The sequence below is a fragment of the Poecilia formosa genome, unplaced genomic scaffold (assembly GCF_000485575.1).
Source record: "Poecilia formosa unplaced genomic scaffold, Poecilia_formosa-5.1.2 Scaffold27, whole genome shotgun sequence".
In the NCBI taxonomy this organism is placed as follows: Eukaryota; Metazoa; Chordata; class Actinopteri; order Cyprinodontiformes; family Poeciliidae; genus Poecilia; species Poecilia formosa.
Genome location: NW_006799966.1, coordinates 2900759 through 2925001, shown reverse-complemented (window position 1 = coordinate 2925001; position 24243 = coordinate 2900759). Strand labels below are relative to the sequence as shown.

The following is a 24243-nucleotide window of genomic DNA, read 5'->3' as shown; positions in this document are numbered from 1 at the left end:
AAGACATTTTGTTTTAAATTAGGATTCAGACAGTGAACCTGTCAATACCTTTCCACCTTTTGAACCAAATGCTGCATGTGTATAAAAGGTAAAAAAAAAAAAAAAAAGGTTATTGCTCCCGGGAAGGGTGTGAGAAAAACAATTTAAAGTTGCGAAGCGGTTTATTATTTTTATTTTTTATTTTTTGTTACTTCCTTTATTGCTGAATCTTAATTAATCCAACTTTTGGTGTGAGGAATCTCATTGTATGTATCCAAATAAGAGGCAATGTGTGTTTTGTTCGCTGCAAAGTTTATTTATTTATTTTTTCTTATTTGCATATTTAGGTGTGCTCCTCTGTGCGGAGCAGTCCGTCATTGAGGTGTCTTCAGTACAACACAAGAGTAGTTTTGAGACCACCACAAGGCAAGACTCACTTTCCAGCTCTGAGCCCCAGGTGAAGACTCTGCCCCAGCCTCCGAGACTGGATTCCTTGAGTTTGGAGACCACACCCAACTCCCTCTGTAGTCTCACAGGTCTGTCTCTCTGCCTTTCTGTCAGTCCAGTGGTTTTCCATGCGGCTCCTCTCATCTGACTCCTGCTGCTGAACAGGCCCAACTTCTTGCTCTCTCTTTGTGTGGGAAAAGGGGAAAAAAATAAAATAAAATGTTCATATTTTTACAACTTTACAGCACAAAAAAGAGCTTTGATGTTGCTTGCAGGCAACTGTGATGTGATTTGTTGCTCTGTCTCTGTCCTCGGGGCGTCATTTTGAGACACAATGTAAAATAAAACTCATGAAATATTGTAGAGTTTCTGTCCATTCCCACATTATTTTGCAGGAAAATAAGCATATGTGCTCCCCATGATTGTTTGAACATCTGTTGTGACAATGAGTTAGTTTTCAGTAAATCTTTCATTTCTTTTTGGACACAAGCAGTATCAGTTTGACGCTATAATCCTTTTTTAATGTTTCCTCTCATCAATTATTAGCCCCACTTACTGCAATTGCTCATATAGTAAAAGAAAAGATTTTCTATTGTGTTGCAGTCTTCCTAGTCATCTGCTTCAAATCCCACTGAAATGCTGCATAACGTCTTCCTGGTTTCTAATTATGTAAATGTGGTTTTGAAGCCCTGTAGCAGATCAAAATCTGCATCTGCTGCCTTCACGTCACATCTGAGAGCAAAGATCACATCGTGAACCCACTCAACGCTGGCCTCTCCGGCCGTCCGTGTTTGATCAGGTGGTTGAATGAAAATAAAACACACTGTTTGTGCTTGTGCACAAATCGTACCTTCTGGAAATTATGAGCAAAGAAAGAGGGAAGGGGTGGGGCGGGGGGGAGCTCAAAAGAGAAAGTCGAATAATTTCTTATCGGTTTTTGCATTTGGTATCCTGTTTAAGGTTCCATGTTTGCAGTGTTAGGCAGCAGCTGTGGTTGTGAAGTGAGTTGCTTTTAGGTGGGGAGAACATTTCTGCTGCTTTTATCGCTGCCATCTTCGATTAAAAATGAAAAGGATGTCGTTATCTCCTACACCCCGTCATAAACATACAAACACATTAAAACCAATGCTTAGATTGTCTATCAATGTCCTTGCTTAGCTTTAAAGAAACAGGCAATGCAAATGTATTTTTCTGAATGTTCCAAACCATTCATTGGCCATAAATGTAAATTTGTCATTTTATTTCTGTGTATCAGGGGTGATAGTTGGTGTAGATGAGAATACAGCTTATTCTTGGCCAGCTTGCAATCTCTGTGGAAGTGACAACTTAGAGGTGTCAGCCGAAAAGCCGTAAGTTCTTATTTAACACACTAAATGTCATTTTTCTCATAGTGAGAGTTCTCCACCTCATTTATTTATTTTTCTTTCTACAGTCAAAACTTCCACTGCATTTCCTGTAAATCGACGTTGGACAAGCCGGACACAAAGGTTCAGCTGGAGGTTTTCCTCAGCTCCTCCTCGTTGGGCAACTGCACCTTAAAAGTTAAGGTAGGAACATCAAAGAACTAAGACGGAAAATATAAATGTCTTATGACAAAATTAAGTTTACATTGATGTTGCTGAACTATCAGGGAAAATATCTGGCAACCAACACCATGAACATAATTTCTAATTCTACCTGGAAAGGAAGAAAAACTAAACATACGAACCTGTCTACTTTGCACCATGAAAGCAATGACAGCTAAAAACTGGTGGTTGTTTTTGACGTGAGCATTACCATGTTTTTCTCACTGGGTGAAAAAAGAAGTTGAATTTTGGTTGCATCCTGAGTGACTTTTAAATTTCCCGATTTTTTTTCAATCCATCATAAAAAAATAATGCATCAAAAGAATGGCAGCCATTTAAATGTGTTTCTTTTCATATAATTGTTTTTTTTTTTATGCAAAGACTGACTTGGATTGAGAGGAGCAGGGAAATCTCATTTATTCTCATTTATTCTCTCTCTGATTTAGATTCTTCAACACAGTGTGAATTTGATCCAAAAATATGTCAAACTTGTTTTATAAAACACAAGACATGAACAACAAACAGATTTGGTCTTATTTATCCTGATAAATTGTTTGATAAAAAACTTTCTTTTTTGCGTTAAGGGCTAAATTGAGGAAATGTACGGAGAGGTGGGCGAGTGTTAGAAAGACAGAGGAAGACGCTCACCCAGACCTGCCACTAATAGCTTGAAAGTTTGTTTTACATGCCGCTGTGTACATAGTCCAGGTTAAGTTCCTGCCTCCTTATTACAAAACGTTATCTGTCTTAAAATCATTAAAGCCACTTGACATGAGGCGGTTGGTACGCGCAGGTGTTGCTAATCTCGTTAACTAAAACGCTTTAAGCTAATAAGAGACTTTTCTTTAAAGTCACTTGCAACACCTGCATTAACCCTCCATTTGAAGTGAAAATGACTGCTGAGGTGTCTCAATCTGAGAGGTATTCATTTCCGGCAAAGTCCTCGCTTCAAGTATGGTGGCTGTTTTTTGTCGCCTGTAACGGCCATTTTAGATTCTCTTTTTTCCTCGCTGTTGCTTAAACTGATTTTAATGGCTTCGCTGATTTTTTTTTTTTAATTTATTTTTTTTATTTTTGTCATGAATTGATCATAGTGAACTAGCTTATTCTACCTGTTTGCTAAGCAGTTGTCTTTTTTAAATGTGTACATAACTTAGGAACACTTTTACATTTTGTCATAACAACCGCAATTTTCTTTCTGTTTTAATCAAATCTGAAAAGTTTGTTGTGCATATGTATTCACCCACCCTTTACAAAACTTGTGGATCTACTTTAGAACCACTATTAAGAGCAGTGGAGGTCTTTTTGGAAATGTCTGATCAGATCTGTATAGCTTGAAACTGCATGCAAATTGTTTAAATGCTTGCAAAGGAAAATAGGAGCTATTTTCCTTTGCAAAATAGCTCAGATGCACATGCAGCGCGTCTGTAAACAGTAATTTTCAAGTTTTTCCACAGACTGTAAATTGAACTCGAGTCTGAAAAACTGACTGGAGAATTTGAAGACACGAAAATGTCTCAATCCAAGCTCTTTTATTGCAAATTTGTGCATTTAGTAACATTGTCTTGTTAGACGATCAACCTCCACCCCTGCCTGAAGTTATAGTGGCTCCAAAATAAACGTCAGTTTTCCACCACAAATCTTACCAGAGAAACTTCACATGCTTGCTGTGTCCCCTGCCTGGCTGGATGCAAACTTTAAATGTGACTTCTTATTTCTCATTTTAAACAATTGGCTTTCTTCGTGGCACTGTTCTAGGATAGGCTATACTTGAGTGAGGACATGACTAGTATGGTAGCATTACTAATTGTTTACATGTTGACATATTCTTCGTGCCTGTAGTTTTCTTTTAAAGAATTATCTCCATCTTGGCTGTTACTCTGATTAGTGCTGCAGCTGGGTGGCCTTTCACTTTAGGTGGTCAGTCATCCTTCAGAAGGGCTACAGTGGTGCCATTCCTACTTTTTACTATAATGTACCACAACTTTCTCTTTCAACTGACCCGTCTGCTGTGTTCCCTGAACGTCATGATGCTGTTTGTTTGCTAATGTTCTCTTCAAAGAACAGTTTTATTTATGCAAAGACTAAATCACACACAGATGAACTTTTAGTAACTATGGGACTTTGGGAGGCTATTAGTTGCGATGGGTTTTATTTATTGGTATAAAGGATTAAAGGGGGCTGAATATAAATGCACTGCTCTCCTTTTAGTTTTTAAAAAATTCACATTTTTATTTTATTTTTTTTTTTTTTAATGTTGATTCAACAACATGTGAATTTTGTGTAAATCTGAACCTGCTGCCTTTGGCAGAAAAGAGACATATATATTTTAAAATCTTTCAGCACATGATGGCAGAAATGTAGATTAAACCTTTGACCAGACAATCATCTGTCCTGTTGTAACCCATGAGTGAGACACTGAATCATACCATGTCACCTCTCCATAAATGTTACTCATAAAGCGTTTGAGTTCTGCACTGTAAAACAAAGTCTTGATAAACGTAGCTTTGTGCAGAGGTCTTTCAGTGACAGAGAGCTATGCACAGTTCAGTGAGACGACCAGTAAAAGTTATCAGCGTTCTTATCAGCCTACTCATATTTTAACCCCTTCCAACCATAAACCAGCAGAGAGACCGCAGTCTGTCGGTGCAGCATTTCTTTTTCTCATTTACAATGCAGCGGCGATAATTAAAAAGGCATTATTGACTTCAGCATGTTCTAATCTCTCCGACAGCTGCAGCAAAAGACGGTCATGTTGATCCTGAACACGCCCGTGCTGGAAAGCAGTGAGGTAGGTTTACTTATCAAGCTGTTACATAAGTCAGAGCTAAGATAGAAGGTGCACAGATTTTTTTTTTTTTTTTTTATGTCAATATATCCTTTAAAGTACAGTCATCTGTTCCTGTAACTGATAAAAGCTCTTCTTTGTTGAGTGAAATGACTGGCTGGTTATTGATACCATTCACAGCCAGATTTGTGACACAATCCTCCACCCTCTCTTTTGTTTTTGGGGATTTGAAGTTTGCATGCGGTTTATAGATTTGGGTGTCATTATCCATTTCTTACATAAACTGCAGGTGGAGAAGCTGTTCCTCATCAATGAAAAGCATTGTAATCCCAGTGTTTGCTTTAATGCTTTTCTTCGTGCATGAGTTGTGTGGACAGTTTTTAATCGCCACTTTTGTACTTATCCGATGTGAATAATTCAAATCTTACATGCATACTTCATTTCAATAGGCGCGCATTAAAAGCATCTTAAGAGATTTGCATGATCGTTTGCTTCAGCTCCAAGGGTACGATGTGGAGAGCGTCTTGGGAAAAGAGGTGGGCCCCTTGGCCGTTTATGTCCGAGTCGTCACCAGGAAGCCTGCCCTGTGGATGGGCCTGGAAGAGATCTGCCTCCAAGCCTGCTGATAGCAAGCCTCAGACTTTGACTGCCTCCAGCAATCTGCACACTGGGCCTTGGTCTGAGCCAGTTTATCCTCCACTCCCCCTTCCGAAGGCCTCCTCTGACAGCTTGAGGCTGTTCTGAAGAGAAGGGGGCTGCAAAAAAGACAAGGTCTTGTTTGTGTTAATGATATGTGATCCTGTGCAGCAGGAGTTGACAGCCCAAGGGTAGACCAGTGGCATGCAGGCTGTCAAACCAGCCCATGTGGATCATTAACTGTGAATGAGTCTGAGTTTTGACTTTAAAAGAATTATTTTCCAACCATTCTACCTCTGTATTGAAAAAAAAAAAAAAAAAAACACTGACTCTGCCAATAAAATGACTTATTTTTGCTGACTTTGCTTTGTGTTTCCTGCTGCATTTCCTTTAACACCAATTTTCATACAGACTGCTCACAGACCACAATCCTTTCACTTTATCATTGTTTCTTTATTACAGATTTATAAACACATTTTCAAGGTTTTATACAAACTATATAAAAGATCATGCTCTGGCTCTTATACAAAGTTAGAAATTATAAAACATGTACCATATCAGGTATGACATCATGTAAATGCAGTGGTAAAATAATTTAATACAGAGAAAACAATCCCACAAAAAATATGGCAGCAACAACATATTTTCCAGTGCCATTATGGTAAGCTTAATACATCTGGTACAGATGGTAAAGACAAGTGTCTGTTGAGGTATGTCTTCTAAAAGTCTCACAGTTCATAGAAGATAAAAAAAAGTGTGTCACCGGCCCTCTGAGCTCGCCGAGCCTGCAAACGAGGCGCTGGGCATCTGCTTAAAGAACTCTCGGAGCCCAGTGAGCTCCCTGGTTAGCTGCTCGATGGTTTTGTGGAGTTTCTCGTTTTCGTTGCTCAGTTCGATCATCTTCTGCTGCATCTCCAAGTTGCGCCTCTTGGCTTTGTCCCTGCTTTTTCTCACCGCAATGTTATTCCTTTCGCGCCTCTGCCGATACTCCACGCTGAACCTGTCCACCGACTTCTTTCCCTTCTCCCTGCCCATCTTCCTCGGGGACGACTTGGCGGAGACGGGCTCCGGGGTGGTCGGCGGAGTCGGCTGTCCCGTGGGGAGGCTGACGGAGGTCTGGGCGCAGGTCTCGATCTGGGAGGGCAGGGATGAGGACATGTCGCTGTCGCTCCAGTCGGACTCCTGCTTGATCGGGGCGCAGAACGCCCCCTTCTCCGGCGCGCCGTCCTGCTTGGCGTAGACAGCCGACAGCTGCTGCTGCATCATGCCGCCGGACAGCACGGCGCTCTGCAGGTTGTAGAAGTCCGGCTTCTCCTGCTTCACGGTGTTGAACAGGTCGAGGAAGAGCTCGTCGTTGCACAGCTCCAGGTTCGGCACCGACGTCATGGAGTCGATGTACTGGCTGAAGTCGATGGCGCTCTCGTCGTCGTACATGGCTGGAGTGGTGGTGCTCAGCTCCACCATGGTGCTCTCCTCGCCCACGCCGTCAGCCCTGCTGCCCGGCTTTGAGACCCCCTGCTGCGGCCCCCCAAGCTTGTTGCTCTCATAGAAGTTAGCAGGCTCCATCGCCCAACTCATGTTGCATTGTGGGGACACGCAGTGAGAGTCCAGGCTGTATATATCACACATGAACCCTGCTGGCTTGTCCACGTGGTTAGAGAATTAAAAAAAACAAACAACTTTTTTTTTTTAAAAAGTAGCCCACTGCTGTGGCAACTCAGCTGCACGACAACCTTGCAGATTTTCTCTCTGCAATTCTTCAAGTAAATAAAAATCTCGGATGGCTTTCTTGTTCCTGCACCTTGACTGTCAGGATGCTGTCAGTGCTATCTTAGCGGACTGTCACTTCTCTGAGGCAGCGCTAGTTTCGCGGAGTGTTTTGTATCGTTCCCTGCTGACGTCACACACGCCGCCCTCTTACGAGCCACTCAAATCCAAACACGGGTCACGTGGTACCTCGTTTGAGTAGGTAGGGGGCGTGATGCTCACACCGCCCACTTTTTACTATGACCGTATGAATGGTTCAGGGTTGTTTACATAGTGCAGGATGTGCTCTGGCTGTTGGGAACAGGATTAAATTTATCACCAAGGAAATTGGCAGAGGAATTATTCAGCTACAAAAAAAGTATTATTGCTGTAGTGATGCAAAAAAGAAAAAAGAAAAAAAGAGAGAGATAGAAAAAGTTTAGTCAGAGCCAGGGAGGGGCAACTACTTATACCCTGCATGTTTTACAAAGAACAGTGAAGACGGTTCTGAAGGAGACAAACAATTCTCCGAATCTCCCATCCCATTTCTCCATTCATTGCCCTTCAGCAGAACATCTTCACTTGTTTCAACATAGCAAAAATTATTGTAGCGCAACTGGGTCCTGACATGTGTTCAGCTTTCTGATGTTTACTTTAGTTCTGGCAGAGCATCTTATCATCATAACAGGGTTTATGAAATGTACACATGACGAGGAATCAGCTGATTCATTTACAGACCTTATTGAAAAGTTGTTTTTTTTGTTTGTTTTTTTGTAGCTAAAGTGTATTCATTACAGTTTTTACATATGTATTTGTTGCAGACTTGTGATGATTATACTATACGGCTAATTAATATCAGAAAATTAAATACCAGTGGGAAGAATATTTTTTTAGATGCACTCAACAATTAACTGGGGCTCCTAATAGTATGGATTACATAATCAGTGTGGCATTGTATGGAGACATGTGGCATTCAGGAAGTCCAGGTTGCTTTCTTGACAATGCTGAGATTAGATATAGAGTTTAGGTCAGGCAGGTCTGCTGGCCTGCCAAGGACTGTGGGACCATTAAACTAGATATTGGTACTTTTGGCAAAAGTGATCCGCTGGCCACGATCCAAGTTCCGTTGAAAAATTAAATCAGTGTCTCAATAAAGCTTGTCGGAAGAGGGAAACATGATGTACTCTAATATTTCCAGGTAATGGTTGTACTTTGGACTTCATAAAACAGTGGATCAGTACCAGCAGATGACATGGTTGCCCAAACAGTTGCTGACTGTGGAAACTTTAAACTGAACCTTAATCAACTTACGATTCTATGCTTCTTCACTCTTTCTTCAGACTCAGTTCAAAATGTACTTTCACATTAGAGAACTTCAGACCCCTTAATACCGGCCTTTCTTCTCCCTTGTGCAAGAAGTTCACTTCTTAAGTGGCTTAATTCAAGGAATGCACCATTTGTAGCCCATATGCTGGATTCTAATGTGTGTGGTTGCTCTGGAAGCCCTGTGGACAGCTACAGTCCACGTCCCTTTTTCTGCCAATCCTTCCACTTTATTTTCCATTAATAAACTTGAATTAAACACTTCGTGATCAGCCAGCCTCTTTAGTTATGATACCAGTCAAGTTGAGTGTGTCATTGTTTCGGCTGGACAACTGTTGAGTCAGCAGTCTTGCGTATTCCATAACACAGTGGCCTTAATTACATAATTATTTTAAAATGATTTAATTTGTTTCTGTATTTAAATATCTTCAATAAATGACTTTATGTAACTCTTAGAATTGTGGTGCTTCTTTTCTTGTAACCCGCCAGTCATTAAAATGAACTTCAACTCATACATCTTGACTCAAATGATGCTATGGTTCACTTGAAATATTGAAATAACTGGAAAGTCTCTCTTTATTAATCATATAAAAAAGCTAAATTATTGTCTTTCAAAATATTAGAACAAACTTCAGTTCCTCTTCATATGGTGAAGTAAAAGTTTAAAAGGCCTTGGACATAAAGGAAAGATTTGCAGGATTTGTATCAAATGAATCAGCATGAGATTTTTGTGAATTTAAATTGACAAACAATTTCCGGGTATAACTTTTCAAATTTATCAGTCGCTTTGTGAAATACAGTTGACTGAGGAATTCGGCTTCATGCATGTTAGATCATTTCTAAGTCCTCCACATGAAGAGGCAGGAGGCGTATTTCCCATGCAACATGCTTTTATTATTATTATTATTTTTTTCAATGGTCTTATGATACTGGGCTGTTTACATACTGCAGGATATGCGCTGACTGGTTGGAACGTGTCAAAAGGAACATAAGCTTCCGTCTCCAAATGTGGCAGAGGAAGTATTCTGATGATTTTCAAGGAAAGTAAAAGTCCTATCACACAAAGACGCAACAAAAAAGTGTGATGTTAACATGCAAGTAAGAACCGTATCAGAAGTACAGGAAATCTCTGTTGTTGTCTTGCTCTGAGTAGTGAAACTGGAAATGTTCAAGTCAAAATGTTTCCCATTAAAAAAAAGAGGTCTGAGAGGCATTTAAAGAATTCACAATATTTTCTAAACTTTTCAATTCTTCTTAAGCTTTTATAACTGAAAAAAAAATTGTTGAATGAACCGTACTTTCAGGTAGAATTTCTTAAAAAATATTACAAACATGACGTTCAGAGAAATAACTAAATAAACAAAAACCAAACCTAATTAGTTTTAGATATTTTCTGTGTGATTCATAGTAGGACATTAGGAGGCATTGCGTCAAACATTGCTAAGAAAAAGTGATAAAAGACATGTTTTTGATCATCTTTTATGACCAGTGGTCTCTCTAGGAGGTGCCCTTAAGTCACACATGGACTGACAACTTCTCGGAAATGTTTCTCATCTTTTCCATTTAGGATGTTTGGTACTTTTCCTCTCTCCCTTTCACTTCCAGCATGGAAACTGCACCTCATGGTGGTGAATGTTTGTATTTGCAGGATGTTTCTGCAGGAGCAAAATACACGCGTTTATTAAATGTCAGTACTTCAGACCTTCCTTTCTTTGCTTATTTTTAAGCAACTTAAAATGCATTGATTTTATTTATTTATTTTAAAAAAATGCAGTTTCTTTACTTCATTTTGTCTTAAAGGTGACAAACTAAAACTCCCCCAACACCCAACATGTGCAGAGAAGGGATGTAGATGACCCGGTTTTAGTCTTGGGGGCATTTGGTTTGTCATTTCTCCCTTTGTGTTGGGTGTGGGGTGGGATGACCGAAACTTTGTTTTGCTGGGTGTGGTTTCTTCTCAAATGTAAATGACCCATGCCTAGGGCTGAGAGCTTGTAGGAAAAAGTGTGAGGCAGTGTCACTGAATTGGTTTTGAAGTATGGAGAGCCATTTCAGCCTAAATTAAATAAATAAATGAGTAAAATAAATAAACAAATGAGTAAAAAAATAAATAAAATAAATGGGTAAAATAAATAAATCCAGCTTGCTGGATACTAATGTGTGTGGTTGCTCTGGAAGCCCTGGCATCTTTATTCCCATTTATATTTATTCATTTACACATTTATTTATTCCCAGATTTATTTATGCCTGGCCTTTTTTAATTTCCCTATTTTCCATTTTCATTTATGCTTTTTCATTTATCTATTTTTTATTTATCCATTTTTCATTATTTATTTTCCCTATTTGGCTGAAATGGCTCTCCATAGTTTAGACTCTATGCAATTAAACTTACACATCTTATTTCATAAAACTGATTGCAGGGCTTACAACTAAGACTTCAGTCGTAAAATAAATCATTTTATAAATGAAAATATATTGCAGAAATGGTTAAAATTTGTAAAGCACTATAGCCTTTTTTTGTACTACGCCCGAGTTATTTCAGTGATTTATCGCTTTAATGTTGCCTTAATTTTGATGATCTGACATTTATGTTTGTGTTTATAATAACATGGCGGAAGCAGAAAATGGGCTTCTACTTGTTGGACCGAACCAAACCAACCCGGACTATCGGTGCATACAAGACATTCCGTAACATTACTTTAGCACCAAATATAAGCATAGGAGACCTTTCAAACTAATGCTGTGTATTTTTAGGAAGAAAAAAAACCCGCATACGTTTTATTTAAAAGTTACAAAATAAATCCCTCTTCAGGACACCCACCCCTCCAACCATAAACTGAACTTACTTAGGAAGCCGGAAACTGCAGAGCATTCAGGGTTTGTGATTGGCTGAAAGTTCCCCGCGAAAATGACGTAACACACAATTTCGCGCCACATCTGTAGCAGTCGGACGCCTGTACAAGAAGAGGTAAGAAAACAACAAATTCGTCAATTTTTTTGAAAGGTAAGCAGCTTTTATGACCGGTTCGTCGCAGTGGGGCTTGTTAGGCGAGCTGACCTGAATGCAAACGGAGCGGTTTGTTTTGTATAAAGCGATATTTAAAGCCGAAAGCAAGTGAGATGGGGTATTGTCTCCCTGGAGCCACATGCCAAATGGTGGCCGAAGTGTTGCTAGAGCAAGAAATACCTCCGTGTTAAAAAGCTTTAGTCGTTTAATCCACTTTAACGACTAAGTATGAAAACTTTTCTGTATGTTTATCCAAAACATTCAAGGTTTAAACGATCGACGTGCTATATAAGCGAAAATTTCTATTTTGTAATTTATCTACCTGTGATGTTGTTTGCTGTGAAGCACTTTGGTCAGCTGAAGCTGTTGTAAAGGTACTATATAGATAAACTTTTACTTGACTTGCAAGTTGTACGTTTTGTCATGCTTGCCTTTAAGTATTTCGTTAATTATTGGAAAAGAAAATCCTATATGGTCAAAGATAAATCCCGAGTATTTTGGCAGTGCTATAACACTGCTAAACTATTTATCTGGTTTTTTTTTTTTTTAGATTTATATTCAACCTGTGAGAATGCAAAATAAAACTGCAAAGTTTTTCTCCATGCATACTTGCAGCTTCTCAGTTGACCTCCTTGAGGAAATCATTAAAAATATGACTATGCAAATATAATTTGAATGAAATACCCCAAATGTCATTCATCTTATGTTAAAAAAAAAAAAGCACGTAAAGAAAACAACAGCATGAGGTACATTGCGTTATGTTATCCATATTCTGCCCAGATCTCCCACCAACCATGTCTTCCCCTGCTTCAACACCCGGTGGCCGCAAGCGTGGAAGGAATACCAACCCTGCCACACGTAAGTTCAGCTTTTTAATTTAACTTCAGAAAAAAAAATGTATGCAAAGTTACCAAATCACATTGTAACTTGAAGTTGGAGCTCACTCTTATCTTTTGTCTGTTACCCAATCCCAGCAAGCAGTGAGGGTCCCATCTCGCCTCCTTCCCAGAGGCGCCGAGGCCAAGACTCCTCCGGTGGCGACCTGATGCCCATGCCGACGTCCCCAGCCACGGACGTCCTCAGTCCGGCTGCCCCTCAGGACACCTCTCTGCTCTCCAGCCCGAGACCATCAGGTACTTTTGTGCTCATCTATTCCATAAACGAGAAGAAATGAAATCGGACCATATGTCTAATTTAATTTAATTTATGCAGTTATGCCAAATGAAGCGGACATAAGTTCCCCTCTGGGTTACTGGACCCCGAGCTCCAGGGTTGAAGGGACCCCGAGCTCTAGGGTTGAAGGGACCCCGCGCAGTGGCGTGCGTGGCACACCGGCCAGACAGCGCCCTGATCTGGGGTCAGTCAGGAAGGCTCCCCAGGTGGATCTTCAGTCGGATCAGGTCGGTTTCAATTGGTCGCCTTCTGCTTACGCGTTGGTATGAAACTCGGGAGTTAAAAGTTGGTTTTTGTTTCCCAGCCAAGCACAGACGGTGCAGTAGCCAGTGAACCCAATGCAGGCCACAGGCTGGTGATCTGGGGGACTGACGTCAACGTTGGAACTTGCAAGGAGAAGTTCCAGGTATAGCAGATTAAAACTGACAGCCACTGACTGATGTCTTTCAGTGTTGGAGATGGACTGGGTGTTTTTAATCGCGCTGCTCCTGTAATTCCAGAGGTTTCTGCAGAGGTTCACTGACCCGACCTCCACTGAGGATGAGAACGCTGGTCTGGATCTAAACGAGCCGCTATACATGCAGAAGCTAGAAGAGGTGGTGTATTCATTTAACTCGGAACCTTCGCACAGTTACATCAGGAATCTTTATGATGATTTTTTTTTTTCCTCCTGTCTAAAGTTGACTTTCCTATGTTAATCTGTCAGATCAGTGTTGTTGGTGATCCCGTCCTGAACGTGAACTGTCGACATGTGCAGTCGTTTGATGCAGAGCTGTACAGACAGCTCATCTGCTATCCACAGGTAAAGAACCCCGGTGCTTTTAAAACACTGGTCCAGATTCTGATCTTCATCTAAATATCAAGTTGGCAACTTCTAAAATCCAAAACGCATTTTTTGTGTTTGCACCTATTAAATTAAAACTATCTAAAGAACATGTTCCTTTCTTTTAAGTTTTACAACAAAGAAAGCCTCTGACCTTTCTAAATGACAACATAAATAAGCAGTAATGAACAGTGTTTACATTCAAGAGACATTCAATGATGCTGAACCTCCTTCTTTCTTTTTTTTTTTTTTTTAATATATGTCGTCATAGGACTCAAAACATTAGTCTTCTCACATCAGTTTTTGGCCAAAGTTAGTAAGCGACTCCATGTTCAGGTCAGAGAGCCTCATAAAGGTTTGGAGCCACAGCTTTGTGTGACTCCATAGACCTGCAGGGAGGAGCAAAGTGCTTTATTTTTAGGATCTTCTTGGGCCCTACTGTAGTTTTCTTCTTAAAACTTAGTGAGATCCTGCAGGACTTGACAGGGATCCTGGTATTATTTGCTTTTTGCACCACATGAGGATCTCACAAGATTCTGCACGGGATCCTGCTGTAAATTTTATCTTCAGCTTCACAAGGATCCAGTAAAAATTCTGAAGGGGTCCTACGGTCGTTTTCTCTTAGAGATTTATTGGAATCCCTCATGACCTTGGCTGGATCCTTGTGATTCGACAGAAGTTCTAAAACATTTGCTGCTCCTTCGTCAGCGCTACTTTGCCAGCATTCACTCGGTCATTAACAAGGGTTAGAAGATTAGCAATATTTACAGAATATAAATGAACTTCGGCTTTTGTTGGCGTCTTTTTAGACCTTCCTATGGTTTGTATGTTGTTTTTTAAATGTGTTCCGCCATGTCTGCAGGAAGTCATCCCGACCTTCGACATGGCGGTCAATGAGCTTTTCTTTGAGCGTTTCCCCGACTCGGTCCTGGAGTACCAGATCCAGGTCCGCCCGTACAACGCCCTGAAGACCCGAAACATGAGGAGCCTCAACCCAGAAGGTGCGCCCCCAGTGACTCGCCAGATGAACACGCATGCAAAGTATTCCGTCCCATATTTAGTGTGGGCTTTCTGTGAACTGTGACGCGTCGCGTTTCTCCTCCGCAGACATCGATCAGCTGATCACCATCAGCGGCATGGTGATCCGCACCTCGCAGCTCATCCCCGAGATGCAGGAGGCGTTCTTCCAGTGCCAGGTGTGCGCCTTCAGCGCCCGGGCGGAGGTGGATCGCGGCCGGATCGCCGAGCCAGCCGTGTGTCGCCACTGCAACACCACCCACAGCATGGCGCTCGTTCACAATCGCTCACTCTTTTCAGACAAACAGATGGTGAGAGTTCGCTTGGTGGGCAGATTGCGCACCACCGTCGACGCCTGTTCTCGGAGCGCGTCAGGTGGTAATTAGCGACGCGGTGGCCAAGGTCGTGACATCTGTTCCGTTTGTTGATCAGATCAAACTCCAAGAGTCCCCCGAAGACATGCCTGCGGGCCAGACGCCGCACACGACTATTGTGTACGCTCACAACGACCTGGTGGACAAGGTCCAGCCAGGAGACCGAGTGAACATCACGGGTCAGTTCTGTTAAATTTCCCATTAGTTGCTGCGAATATTTCTGTGAATTTGTTTTTGTACCAAAGCAGAGATGCTTGAAAACTTTTAACTGTTTTGATTTATTTTGTTTTTGAATTTTGATATTGAATTTAAAGCTCGTGATGTAAAATGTCTTTAAGTTGTTTAAATATTCCTTTTGTATTTCACTCAAACTCAGATGGACAATAGTTTAGCTTAAATCAAGGAATAATAAAGATTTCTCCATATTCCAACTTGTCTTTTAAGTTGCTCTTTGTCTTTTTCTACGGGATAATCACATTCAGTGATCTCAGTTTTTTATTTCAGTGGCCGCAAGTTATGTTCTGTTTCTGTATAAGTCACTGCAGTAATACAAATACAGGAAGTTTATTGGCTCAGGTTAGATTAAAATAGAACAGCCCTGCCACATTTAAACAATATGATACAAATATCTTCTGTGCTTCACGTCAAACCTTTGGCAGGTACACGTCAACGTTTCCAAATAAACTCTTTTGCGTTCAAATTATTTGCATCTTCTTTGAATTTGGTTCTTGGCAGCCGATTCTAAGCTAAAATGGCGTCGTATTTAAACATCGCTTGTTCTTACTGCTGTTGTTCACTCATGGCAAAAGTTTTTGTCACCCTAAAACCCACAAACTTTAAGACACTTTTTTTAGGCTTTTATTTGGTAGATCGACACAAAACAGTGCATGACTCACTGCATCTTTCTTTTTTTCTTATTTTTTATTTTTATTTTTTTAAGAATACATCCTCACCACGACTCTCTCCCCTCTTTTGAATGCAGGCATCTACAGAGCGGTCCCGATGCGCGTTAACCCCCGTCAAAGCAACGTGAAGTCGGTCTACAAAACTCACATAGACGCCATCCACTTCCGTAAGACGGATGAAAAGCGCCTGCACGGTTTGGACGAAGAGGCCGAGCAGAAGCTGTTCACCGAACACCGCGTGCAGACCCTGAAGGAGCTGGCGGCCAAACCCGACGTTTACGAGCGCCTCGCCTCTGCCCTGGCGCCGAGCATCTACGAACACGAGGACATCAAGAAGGTGAGTGACGGAGAGCGAGCGACGCTAGAATCCAAAGGTGTCTGTGGCGGCCTTGTAGTGGTTGCCTCACGAAGCTGTTGACAGACTCTGAAGATATTTTCATGGTCCTGATGAATCGGGTATATGGTCAATTTGGACAGTGTGCATGTTGGAACATTTATGAACCAATCTTATTATAAAAAGAAAGCTTATAATAAGTAGCTAAATTCAGCACACCCACCTGCTGTGCCTCGATGTGCAGCATGTTGCTCTGTTGACTCTCTGAACAGAGATTCTGACGATGACTGGTTTTGGGGGGAAAAAAAGCGACGAGTTAACATGAAACGAAAAGTCATTGCAGAGCGCAGAATCAACTAGTCTAAAAGCCGACTAGTTGGTTCAACCCCTACTGTCCAGCATAGCCAGATGTTTAAGAAACTCTAACAAAAGGATCAACATATTTCTCCCAAGGAATATTCTAGAATGTTATTCATTTCCCAATTCTGCAGCAAACGGACAACGCAAGATTTGCAGAATGATTGTAGATGTTTGTTTATTCCTGCCTTACTCAATATCCATTTCCACCTCAAAATGTTCAGCTTCGGTTAACTAACTTACCAATACCTCATCAAAAGAAATTGGGTTGGCAAAGTATTCATGTTGCAGTGTAATCGAGAAAATCGGCAGCATTGTTGAAACTAAAATGATTTAAGAGTTTATTAGTGCTTTGCAATACAGAAAAGTAACAAAAAGTAATATATATTTTTTTAAATCACAGCAGAAGAACTTTTCTCTTATTGATTTTGCCCTAATTGAGAAAATGCCAAAAATCTTGTTGCTGTATTTGATTAGCTTCTTCTCCTTTTTTAGAAACACTGCTGTAATATCAAAAGCGGCATTGACTGTTATTTATATATATATTGTTATTTATTTATTTTTTTTCAGAATTGATATCAAGTTTAAAATTTCACAATGGTCGTGTCTCGGAAACGCATTCGTCTGTGTGGCATGGTTGGCAGCATGTAACTCGGAGCATTTTTCCCTCCACCTCCGTTTCAGGGCATCCTGCTGCAGCTGTTCGGCGGCACCCGCAAAGACTTCAGTCAGACGGGCCGGGGCCACTTCCGGGCCGAGGTCAACATCCTCCTCTGCGGAGATCCCGGCACCAGCAAGTCTCAGCTGCTCCAGTACGTCTACAACCTGGTGCCCCGCGGCCAGTACACGTCGGGGAAGGGCTCCAGCGCCGTGGGTCTCACCGCCTACGTGATGAAGGATCCGGAGACCAGGCAGCTGGTCCTGCAGACGGGCGCCCTGGTGCTGAGCGACAACGGCATCTGCTGCATTGACGAATTTGACAAGATGAGCGACAACACGCGCTCGGTGCTGCACGAGGTCATGGAGCAGCAGACCCTCTCCATCGCCAAGGTGCGTTTGGCGGGGCTTCTCAACGTGTGGCGAGTGGAAGACTGAGCTCAGGCGTTTATCTTGGGGGGGCTTGGGGGGAAATGCAAAAGAGATTCAGCTTTCCTATTCGCTCTCCGCAGGCGGGAATCATCTGCCAGCTGAACGCCCGCACCGCTGTGCTGGCCGCCGCGAACCCCGTGGAGTCTCAGTGGAACCCGAAAAAGACGACGATCGAGAACATCCAGCTGCCCCACACGCTGCTGTCCAGGTAATGAGCAAACAATGGTGAGAAAAACTGCTCACGCTGTGCTTAAAAACAGAATAAAAAGAACAAACTCATCCACCAGAAATAAATCAATACAATTTTATTTGGCAGTCCAAATCCCTGCTTTCACCAAAGATTAGCTTTTTTTTTTCTCCGTCTTTCTAGTGTGTGTGTGTGTGTGTATATATCACATTCCTTTTTGCTATTTAAGAAAAAAAAAAAAAGTGCCTGATTTAAATGAGCAGGTTGGCCAACTCAACCTCCTCCTCTTCTACTCCAGCACGCCGTTTGTCTGCTGCCACTTTTTAAACGCACTTGTCCTGCTCCGTCAGATTCGACCTGATTTTCCTGATGCTGGATCCCCAAGACGAGGCTTACGACCGCAGGCTGGCTCACCACCTGGTGTCCCTTTACTACCAGAGCGAGGAGCAGATGGAGGAAGAGTTCCTCGACATGGCCGTGTTAAAGGACTACATCGCATACGCGCGGACGTACATTAATCCGAGACTGAGCGAGGAGGCCAGCCAGGCCCTCATCGAGGTTTGGTTTGTTTTGTGGGGTTGGCAGGGGATGGGGGGGGGGAGTTGAACCAGCTTTAGCGCACCTCCCAGCACTGTATATGCAGCCTGCTTTTATAAACTTTGACGTTTTTTTCATGGTCCAACATTAAACTAGTGAATAACTAAGAAAAATTGTCTTATGCACATTAGTTTTTACTTTATGACTACTGAAAACAACAAACTGTTCAGTTTGATCTCAGTATGAATCTAGCTGACTGTGGAAATAAAGTTTCCAATTTTTGGTTGTAATGTTAAGAAAACCTGAAAAGCTAAAATAAAATGGAGCTCTGCGCAACAGTGATTCTAGTCCACGGTTTGCAACCTTTACAACCCAAAGAGCCATTTTTGCTCTGAAGACGACTTATTAGAAAGTCATTTAGTCACATGACCGCTTAAAAAAAAAAGACAACTTTTCAGACAAATATCTACTTTAAATAATTCCTTGCCATTTTTAAAGAACTAGTGTTTTATTTCTGTTTTTATAATTGAGAAAGAAAAAGATAAACATAAGAAAATGGATATTTTAAGAAAAAAAAAATCTGACTCCAAACTAATGACAAGGAAAACTGATCTAAAAACACATTACTGGTCATTTTAGTGTCAGTCTTTATGGAAATTCAATGCAAATATTGCAGAAAGACAATCAGCTGCAACTGTTAAAAACTTGACTTGTTGTTATATCTGTATTTAAAAACCCTAACTGGCTCCTGTTAATTTCTACCTGAAGTTATTTGGACGGTCCGAAGAGCCAACAGTTCCAGTCCGTCATGGCTGCAGCTCACCGTGTTCCTGTTTGTTTCAGGCCTATGTGGACATGAGGAAGATCGGCAGCGGCCATGGGATGGTGTCTGCCTACCCCAGGCAGCTGGAGTCCCTGATCCGCTTGGCGGAGGCGCACGCCAAGGTCCGCTTCTCCGAGAAGGTGGAGACCATCGACGTGGAGGAGGCCAAGCGGCTGCACAGAGAGGCCCTCAAACAGTCGGCCACCGACCCCAGGACCGGATTTGTCGACATCTCAATTCTGACGACGGGTACGCAGCAGCGGCCCTTACCGTTCTGTATTCTCCCCCCCGTGAGCCATGTCTCAAGTCCGCCATCTTTGCGTTTGACAGGTATGAGCGCTACGGCGCGCAAACGTAAGGAGGAGGTGGCCCAGGCGCTGAAGAAGCTTATCGAGACCAAAGGAAAGACGCCGGCCATGAAGTACCAACAGCTCCTCAATGACCTCAGGGGACAGTCTGAAACCGTAAGTGTTTTAAATCGACCGTAGTGTTTGGTCTGGTCGGCCCTTGCGCAGTGATCCTTCTCAGTTCAGCCAAAGAGAAGCGGGTGTTTTAATTTGCAACTCTGGTAATTTCAACCTTCTTCTCCTCGCCTCGTGTCCTTTTTATAACAAAAACTTCTGTTGGTATCGCTTTCAGAATACATTTTCTAAGGTTTGAAATGCCTTCTCACTTCCTGTGTTCACTTCCTCTTCTGCCGACCCGCTTGCAGGCGATCACCAAGGAGCTGTTCGACGAGGCGCTGCGAGCCTTGGCCGACGACGATTACCTGACTGTCACCGGGAAAACCGTCCGCCTGCTCGCCTGAGGTCGCACGCCGCGATCTCAAACCCTGTTTCGATGTCTTTTTGTACAAAGTAAGAAAAGTTTGAGTAAAAACAACCATTTATCATTCTGATATTTAAAAATATGGTCAGAATTAAATCAGCGACTCTGAAGGGTTCGGGTCAGTTTTTGTGTAGAAAACATGGCGTGGAGTGGACGGCTTGTAAACAAATTCATACACAGGCTGACGTAGTAATATTAAAAATATATATTTTGTTTGTTATAAATTTTGACGTAAACTTTTTTTTTTTCATGCTCTAGTGTATGATGTGTAGTTCAAATGTAGTTTGCCTAAACGCGTGTTAATAGAAGAAAAATAAAATGTTGCGCATGAAAAATGTTTGTTGGGTTTTTTTTTTATTGTAGTTTTGCAGTCTGTGTCTTATAAGTTGTTCAGTTAAAATATTTAACGTTTCTGGACTTTTGTATGTTTTGCATAATTTCCAATAAAGGATAATCAAATTTTCAGAGAGTGAAATAATTGGAATTGTTTTGATGAGTGCATATTTTACTCTAAATAAATTTGCTTTAGCTTCCGACAAGGCTTAAAATCAATCTATTAATCTAAATGACTTCTAAAGAGGCTAATTCACATCTCATGACTTTATTTAGGCTCTGAAATATTTTTTATCAGACTTTTCAACACTGCTGTTTTATCAGCTGCTGCTTCAGGATGTGCTCAAGCTGCGATTTCCTGGATTCTAACACTGAATCTGGAGCGTACTGAGTTTTGAGCTTCTTTAATGAATATCTGGTTCCCACACAGCCTGTTTAAATATTTTATGTAAAGTATAAATCACCATTAATGAACGTATGGTTTCATTGATCCTAATTATTTTTTTTTACATTTGGAGTGCTGATGGATTTAAAATCTACATGAAAATATATTTTGCATTTGTTAAAATTAACAAATGTAATGCAACAAATGTGAATGTTGAAATGCATGTGCAAAAGTCTTGGGTCATTGTAGCACTTTTTTTAAAGAATGCCTCCAAGTACTCCAGATTTTTTTTTTTTTTCTTTCTGCAAAATGTTAAGCATAGAGTCAGCCGTATTATGAAATTAAATTGCCTTTGTCTTAAATGAAGTGAACAAACTTTTCACAACTTTAAAACAACGGCACAGTCCAATGAAGTGTAGAAAATAATTGCGTATGAAAATGGATAAAAAAAAAAAATAGTGTAAATTGAGTAAAAGTGCAAAACTGTCCATGGATCTGACAGGCCAAGGGAAACATTCAAGATCTTCTGGGCATTATCAGCTTTTTCACAAATGCTATTTCAGTTCTGGCCTAACAAACTTAACCACACAGGACCAAATTTGTATGCAGAGGAATGCATAAATTAGAAACGATACTACACAGAACATAGGTAAAATGTAAATATTTGTAACATAAAACATGTAAAAATATGCCAATGCGTGTAACTATGCATTAAAAACAAAACAAAAATTCTTGTGTGGTGTTGGATGTTTTTTTTTTATTTTATTTTATTTTTTTTATAGTTTGAGCCTCTTAACTCAACCCTAGGAATAAATAATACATACAAACGTTCCCAAACACAACACTGCATACAATCCAGTGTTGTTTGTACTTTAACTTACAGAGTATTAAATCACTGATCTAAACCACTTTAGAGGTCTGAAACAAGGTGTATGACTTTTGGTTTAAAACTTTTGCACGGTGCTGCAGACATGTGAGAAGACATCTCTATTAACAGATGTTTTTTTTTTTTCTCAGGACATGTTTGCTCTTTTAAAACCACCGATCGTATCGGTAACCGCATCCTGACTTCCACAGCAAGAGGAAACGGCAAGAATGATGAAAGATTAAGTTGACCAAATCATTACAGCATATATGCTTAGGTATACTTTTGTCACACAACACACAATGCTGCAGGATTAAAAACAATAAAAGATAAATATTTTTAAGTAGTTCCACAGTGCAATGAAGTAGAGCGTCTCAGCCTGACTTGTAATAAAAGGTTTTTATTGGCGAAATTAAAAAGACAGAGATTCAAGCACAGGGCCATCTTTAGAGAGTAACCCTTGAGCTTTTCAGATTCAATTACATTACAACCAAAACCTATATGTACTTTACTCTACTTGGTTTGTTTCTTCACCATTAGTTGAACATACACCACAATGAAGACTTTTAGAAGAGGGTTAGCTTATAAAATTATATCCCTAGCTTTAAACATCTCAAGGAGCGTAGTTCAATCCATCATCTGGAAACAGAGTTGAAAGGCATGGTTGTCTACCTCAATGGAAACCTTGGCGAGAAGAGAGTAAAGCTGAAAAACAGCAAAGAGTAGTAACTCTGGAGCTGCAGACAGGACAAGTATCTGTCATAAACTCCACAAATCAGGCCTTTATAGCAGACTAGCGAGAAGGAAGCAATAAGAAGTCTTGTTTCTAGTTTGCCTCAAGCCAAATTTGGGACAAAGCATACAACAGTCTAGACCAAACTACTGCACACTACTTTAAAAGCACAACTCCTTCTGTTAACCATGGTGGTGGCAGGATTATGCTATGGATCAGTTACATATTCTCTGATCGTGACAGAGAATATGTCACGATCAGACATATTCTGAACAGCCTTTATGTTCAAAACTTGCAGAGGATTTGAGGCTCTATATGGAAAAAGGGTGTTTACAAATAAGTGTCACATTTTACAGATTATTATTAGTAAAAAAAAAAAAAAGAAAAAAAAACGTAAACCGTCTTATCGTTTCCATCCACTTTACGTATGTCATATAGAATGATCATCTTATCTTGAATGTGAACAAAAGAAAGGAAGTGATTGTAAATTTAAAAAGAAACAGGGTTAGGTCAAACACTATTTCCATCAAGGGAGAAGAAGTGGAGACGGAGTATAATACCTTGGTGTTAAACAGAAACAAGAAGGGACAAAACAGACTATACTTTTTCAGGTTGTTTAGATTCTTTAGTGTAGATGTTGCATATCTTCTCTGTTGTGGAAAGTGCAATCTTTTTTGCCATCATCTGTCTGAGTAGCTGCATCAGAGCCAGGGACTAAAGGCTAAACAAGCTGGGTCTGTTCTGGAACCCCAGGGGATTATTGGACTTTATTATATATATATATATATATATATATATATATATATATATATATATATATATATATATATATAATGAATAAAATTTCATAATAATGTACTATATAACAGTGTCTTCAGTCAGAGGACTCACCAGAATCGCTACAATACAGACCACCACCTTTGAAGAAAATTGTATTCTGACAACATGTAGTTTTCCTTTGTAATAAACGGTCTTTTTGAGCTGAATTGAATTGAAAATCCCAGTAAAATGCGTTCAAGTTCGAGGCTGTAGTGATACAAACTGTAACAAAAGTTCTTCAAGGGGTACGAATGCTTTTGCAAAGCAGCATATGCAGGGCAGAGCAGCTTGCAGTGCGCTGGTCCGCCGGTGTGCTGCTGCTGCTGTGTCTTCCTCAGTGTTACCCGCTCCGATGTTCACACCTCTGTGTGCTTCTGGACTCGGCTGAAGAAGATGGCGGCCTCCTCAGGTTTGTGTGCGCTCTTAACATCCACAGCAACACAAAGCGCATCAGAAGCTCCCACATCGCTGTTATTTCGTCCACCAAACAATGATAGTACCTAACGCGAGGCGGTTATATAGCTGCTCTTATTTGTAACGGTCCTCTTTAATATATAATTCCGACAGAGCGCTCGCCACCACGGGACGTATATATGTCGTGAAGCTAACCTAGCTAAAGGAAGGCCAGGAAATAGCCTGTCCCGTGAGTTAGCTAAAAGAGCTCGTTGTATCAAAAAACCATTACAGATGCCGAGTATTTGCAAAGACAAGAAAGGTATCTGGCTATTTTAATGCATTCATGAGTTTAGAATGGATTGAGTTTCCAATATGGACGGTATATTCTGACAGTATAGCTATTATTAAGCTACCAGAATATTCGAGCACGGCGCTGAATGCCCAGTCCAATATATCTTGCTAGCTGCTGACTTCATCCGACTAACTTGCACGAAAAAGCAGAAATAAAGTCAAAATGTGTGAACTGTAATGAAATTAACTAATAGGAAAACGTAAAAACGTTTGTTTCTTCTCTGCGACTTTGAGAGGAAACCTGTCAAAGTCTGAATGTGACGAATGATTGACGGAGAAGAAAATAATCATTTGCTGGTGGTGGTGGGGGAGATTTTTTATTTTTGCACGTTCGGTCTTCTGCTCCCATCATAATCATAAATAAAAAACTCTTTTTTCATCCTTTTTTTTTTTTTCTTTTTTTTTTTTTTTTCTTTTTTTTTT

General features: G+C 40.7%; 4 protein-coding genes across 7 annotated transcripts in view; 3 read left to right on the top strand and 1 right to left on the bottom strand.

The window, feature by feature from the left end:
* The window catches only part of spidr (scaffold protein involved in DNA repair), a 44056-nt gene extending 38280 nt beyond the window's left edge, over positions 1-5776 (top strand). For 2 of the 3 annotated variants that reach the window (XM_016669745.1, XM_016669746.1), the window contains 5 exons: positions 327-515; positions 1682-1775; positions 1859-1973; positions 4726-4782; positions 5229-5776. In XM_016669745.1, the coding sequence (XP_016525231.1) occupies positions 327-515; positions 1682-1775; positions 1859-1973; positions 4726-4782; positions 5229-5405 (632 nt within the window). In that variant the 3' untranslated portion in view covers positions 5406-5776. The remainder of the gene's footprint in view (positions 1-326; positions 516-1681; positions 1776-1858; positions 1974-4725; positions 4783-5228) is intronic. The other variant, XM_007548679.2, reaches the window with a different exon arrangement.
* Positions 5777-5847: 71 nt separating this feature from the next.
* Positions 5848-7274, bottom strand: cebpd (CCAAT enhancer binding protein delta). The gene has a single exon (XM_007548677.2). The coding sequence runs from the start codon at positions 7042-7044 to the stop codon at positions 6175-6177; it is 870 nt and encodes a 289-aa protein (XP_007548739.1). The 5' UTR covers positions 7045-7274; the 3' UTR covers positions 5848-6174.
* Positions 7275-11343: 4069 nt separating this feature from the next.
* On the top strand, positions 11344-20400 carry mcm4 (minichromosome maintenance complex component 4). 2 transcript variants are annotated; one of them, XM_007548676.2, is made up of 17 exons: positions 11344-11452; positions 12272-12349; positions 12466-12624; positions 12704-12891; positions 12969-13070; positions 13165-13260; positions 13371-13466; positions 14350-14488; positions 14595-14815; positions 14937-15057; positions 15861-16120; positions 17159-17524; positions 17644-17771; positions 18101-18308; positions 19131-19359; positions 19441-19574; positions 19823-20400. In XM_007548676.2, exons 2-17 carry the CDS (start codon positions 12286-12288, stop codon positions 19916-19918), a joined length of 2607 nt encoding a protein of 868 aa, XP_007548738.1. In that variant the 5' UTR covers positions 11344-11452; positions 12272-12285; the 3' UTR covers positions 19919-20400. The 2 variants fall into 2 exon arrangements, with proteins under 2 accessions (XP_007548738.1, XP_016525132.1); XM_016669646.1 differs by having other exon boundaries at positions 11350-11488.
* Positions 20401-23680: 3280 nt separating this feature from the next.
* The window catches only part of ube2v2 (ubiquitin-conjugating enzyme E2 variant 2), a 6811-nt gene continuing 6248 nt past the window's right edge, over positions 23681-24243 (top strand). Inside the window, exon 1 of the mRNA XM_007548674.2 lies at positions 23681-23788. Within this exon, the coding sequence (XP_007548736.2) occupies positions 23761-23788 (28 nt within the window). The 5' untranslated portion in view covers positions 23681-23760. The remainder of the gene's footprint in view (positions 23789-24243) is intronic.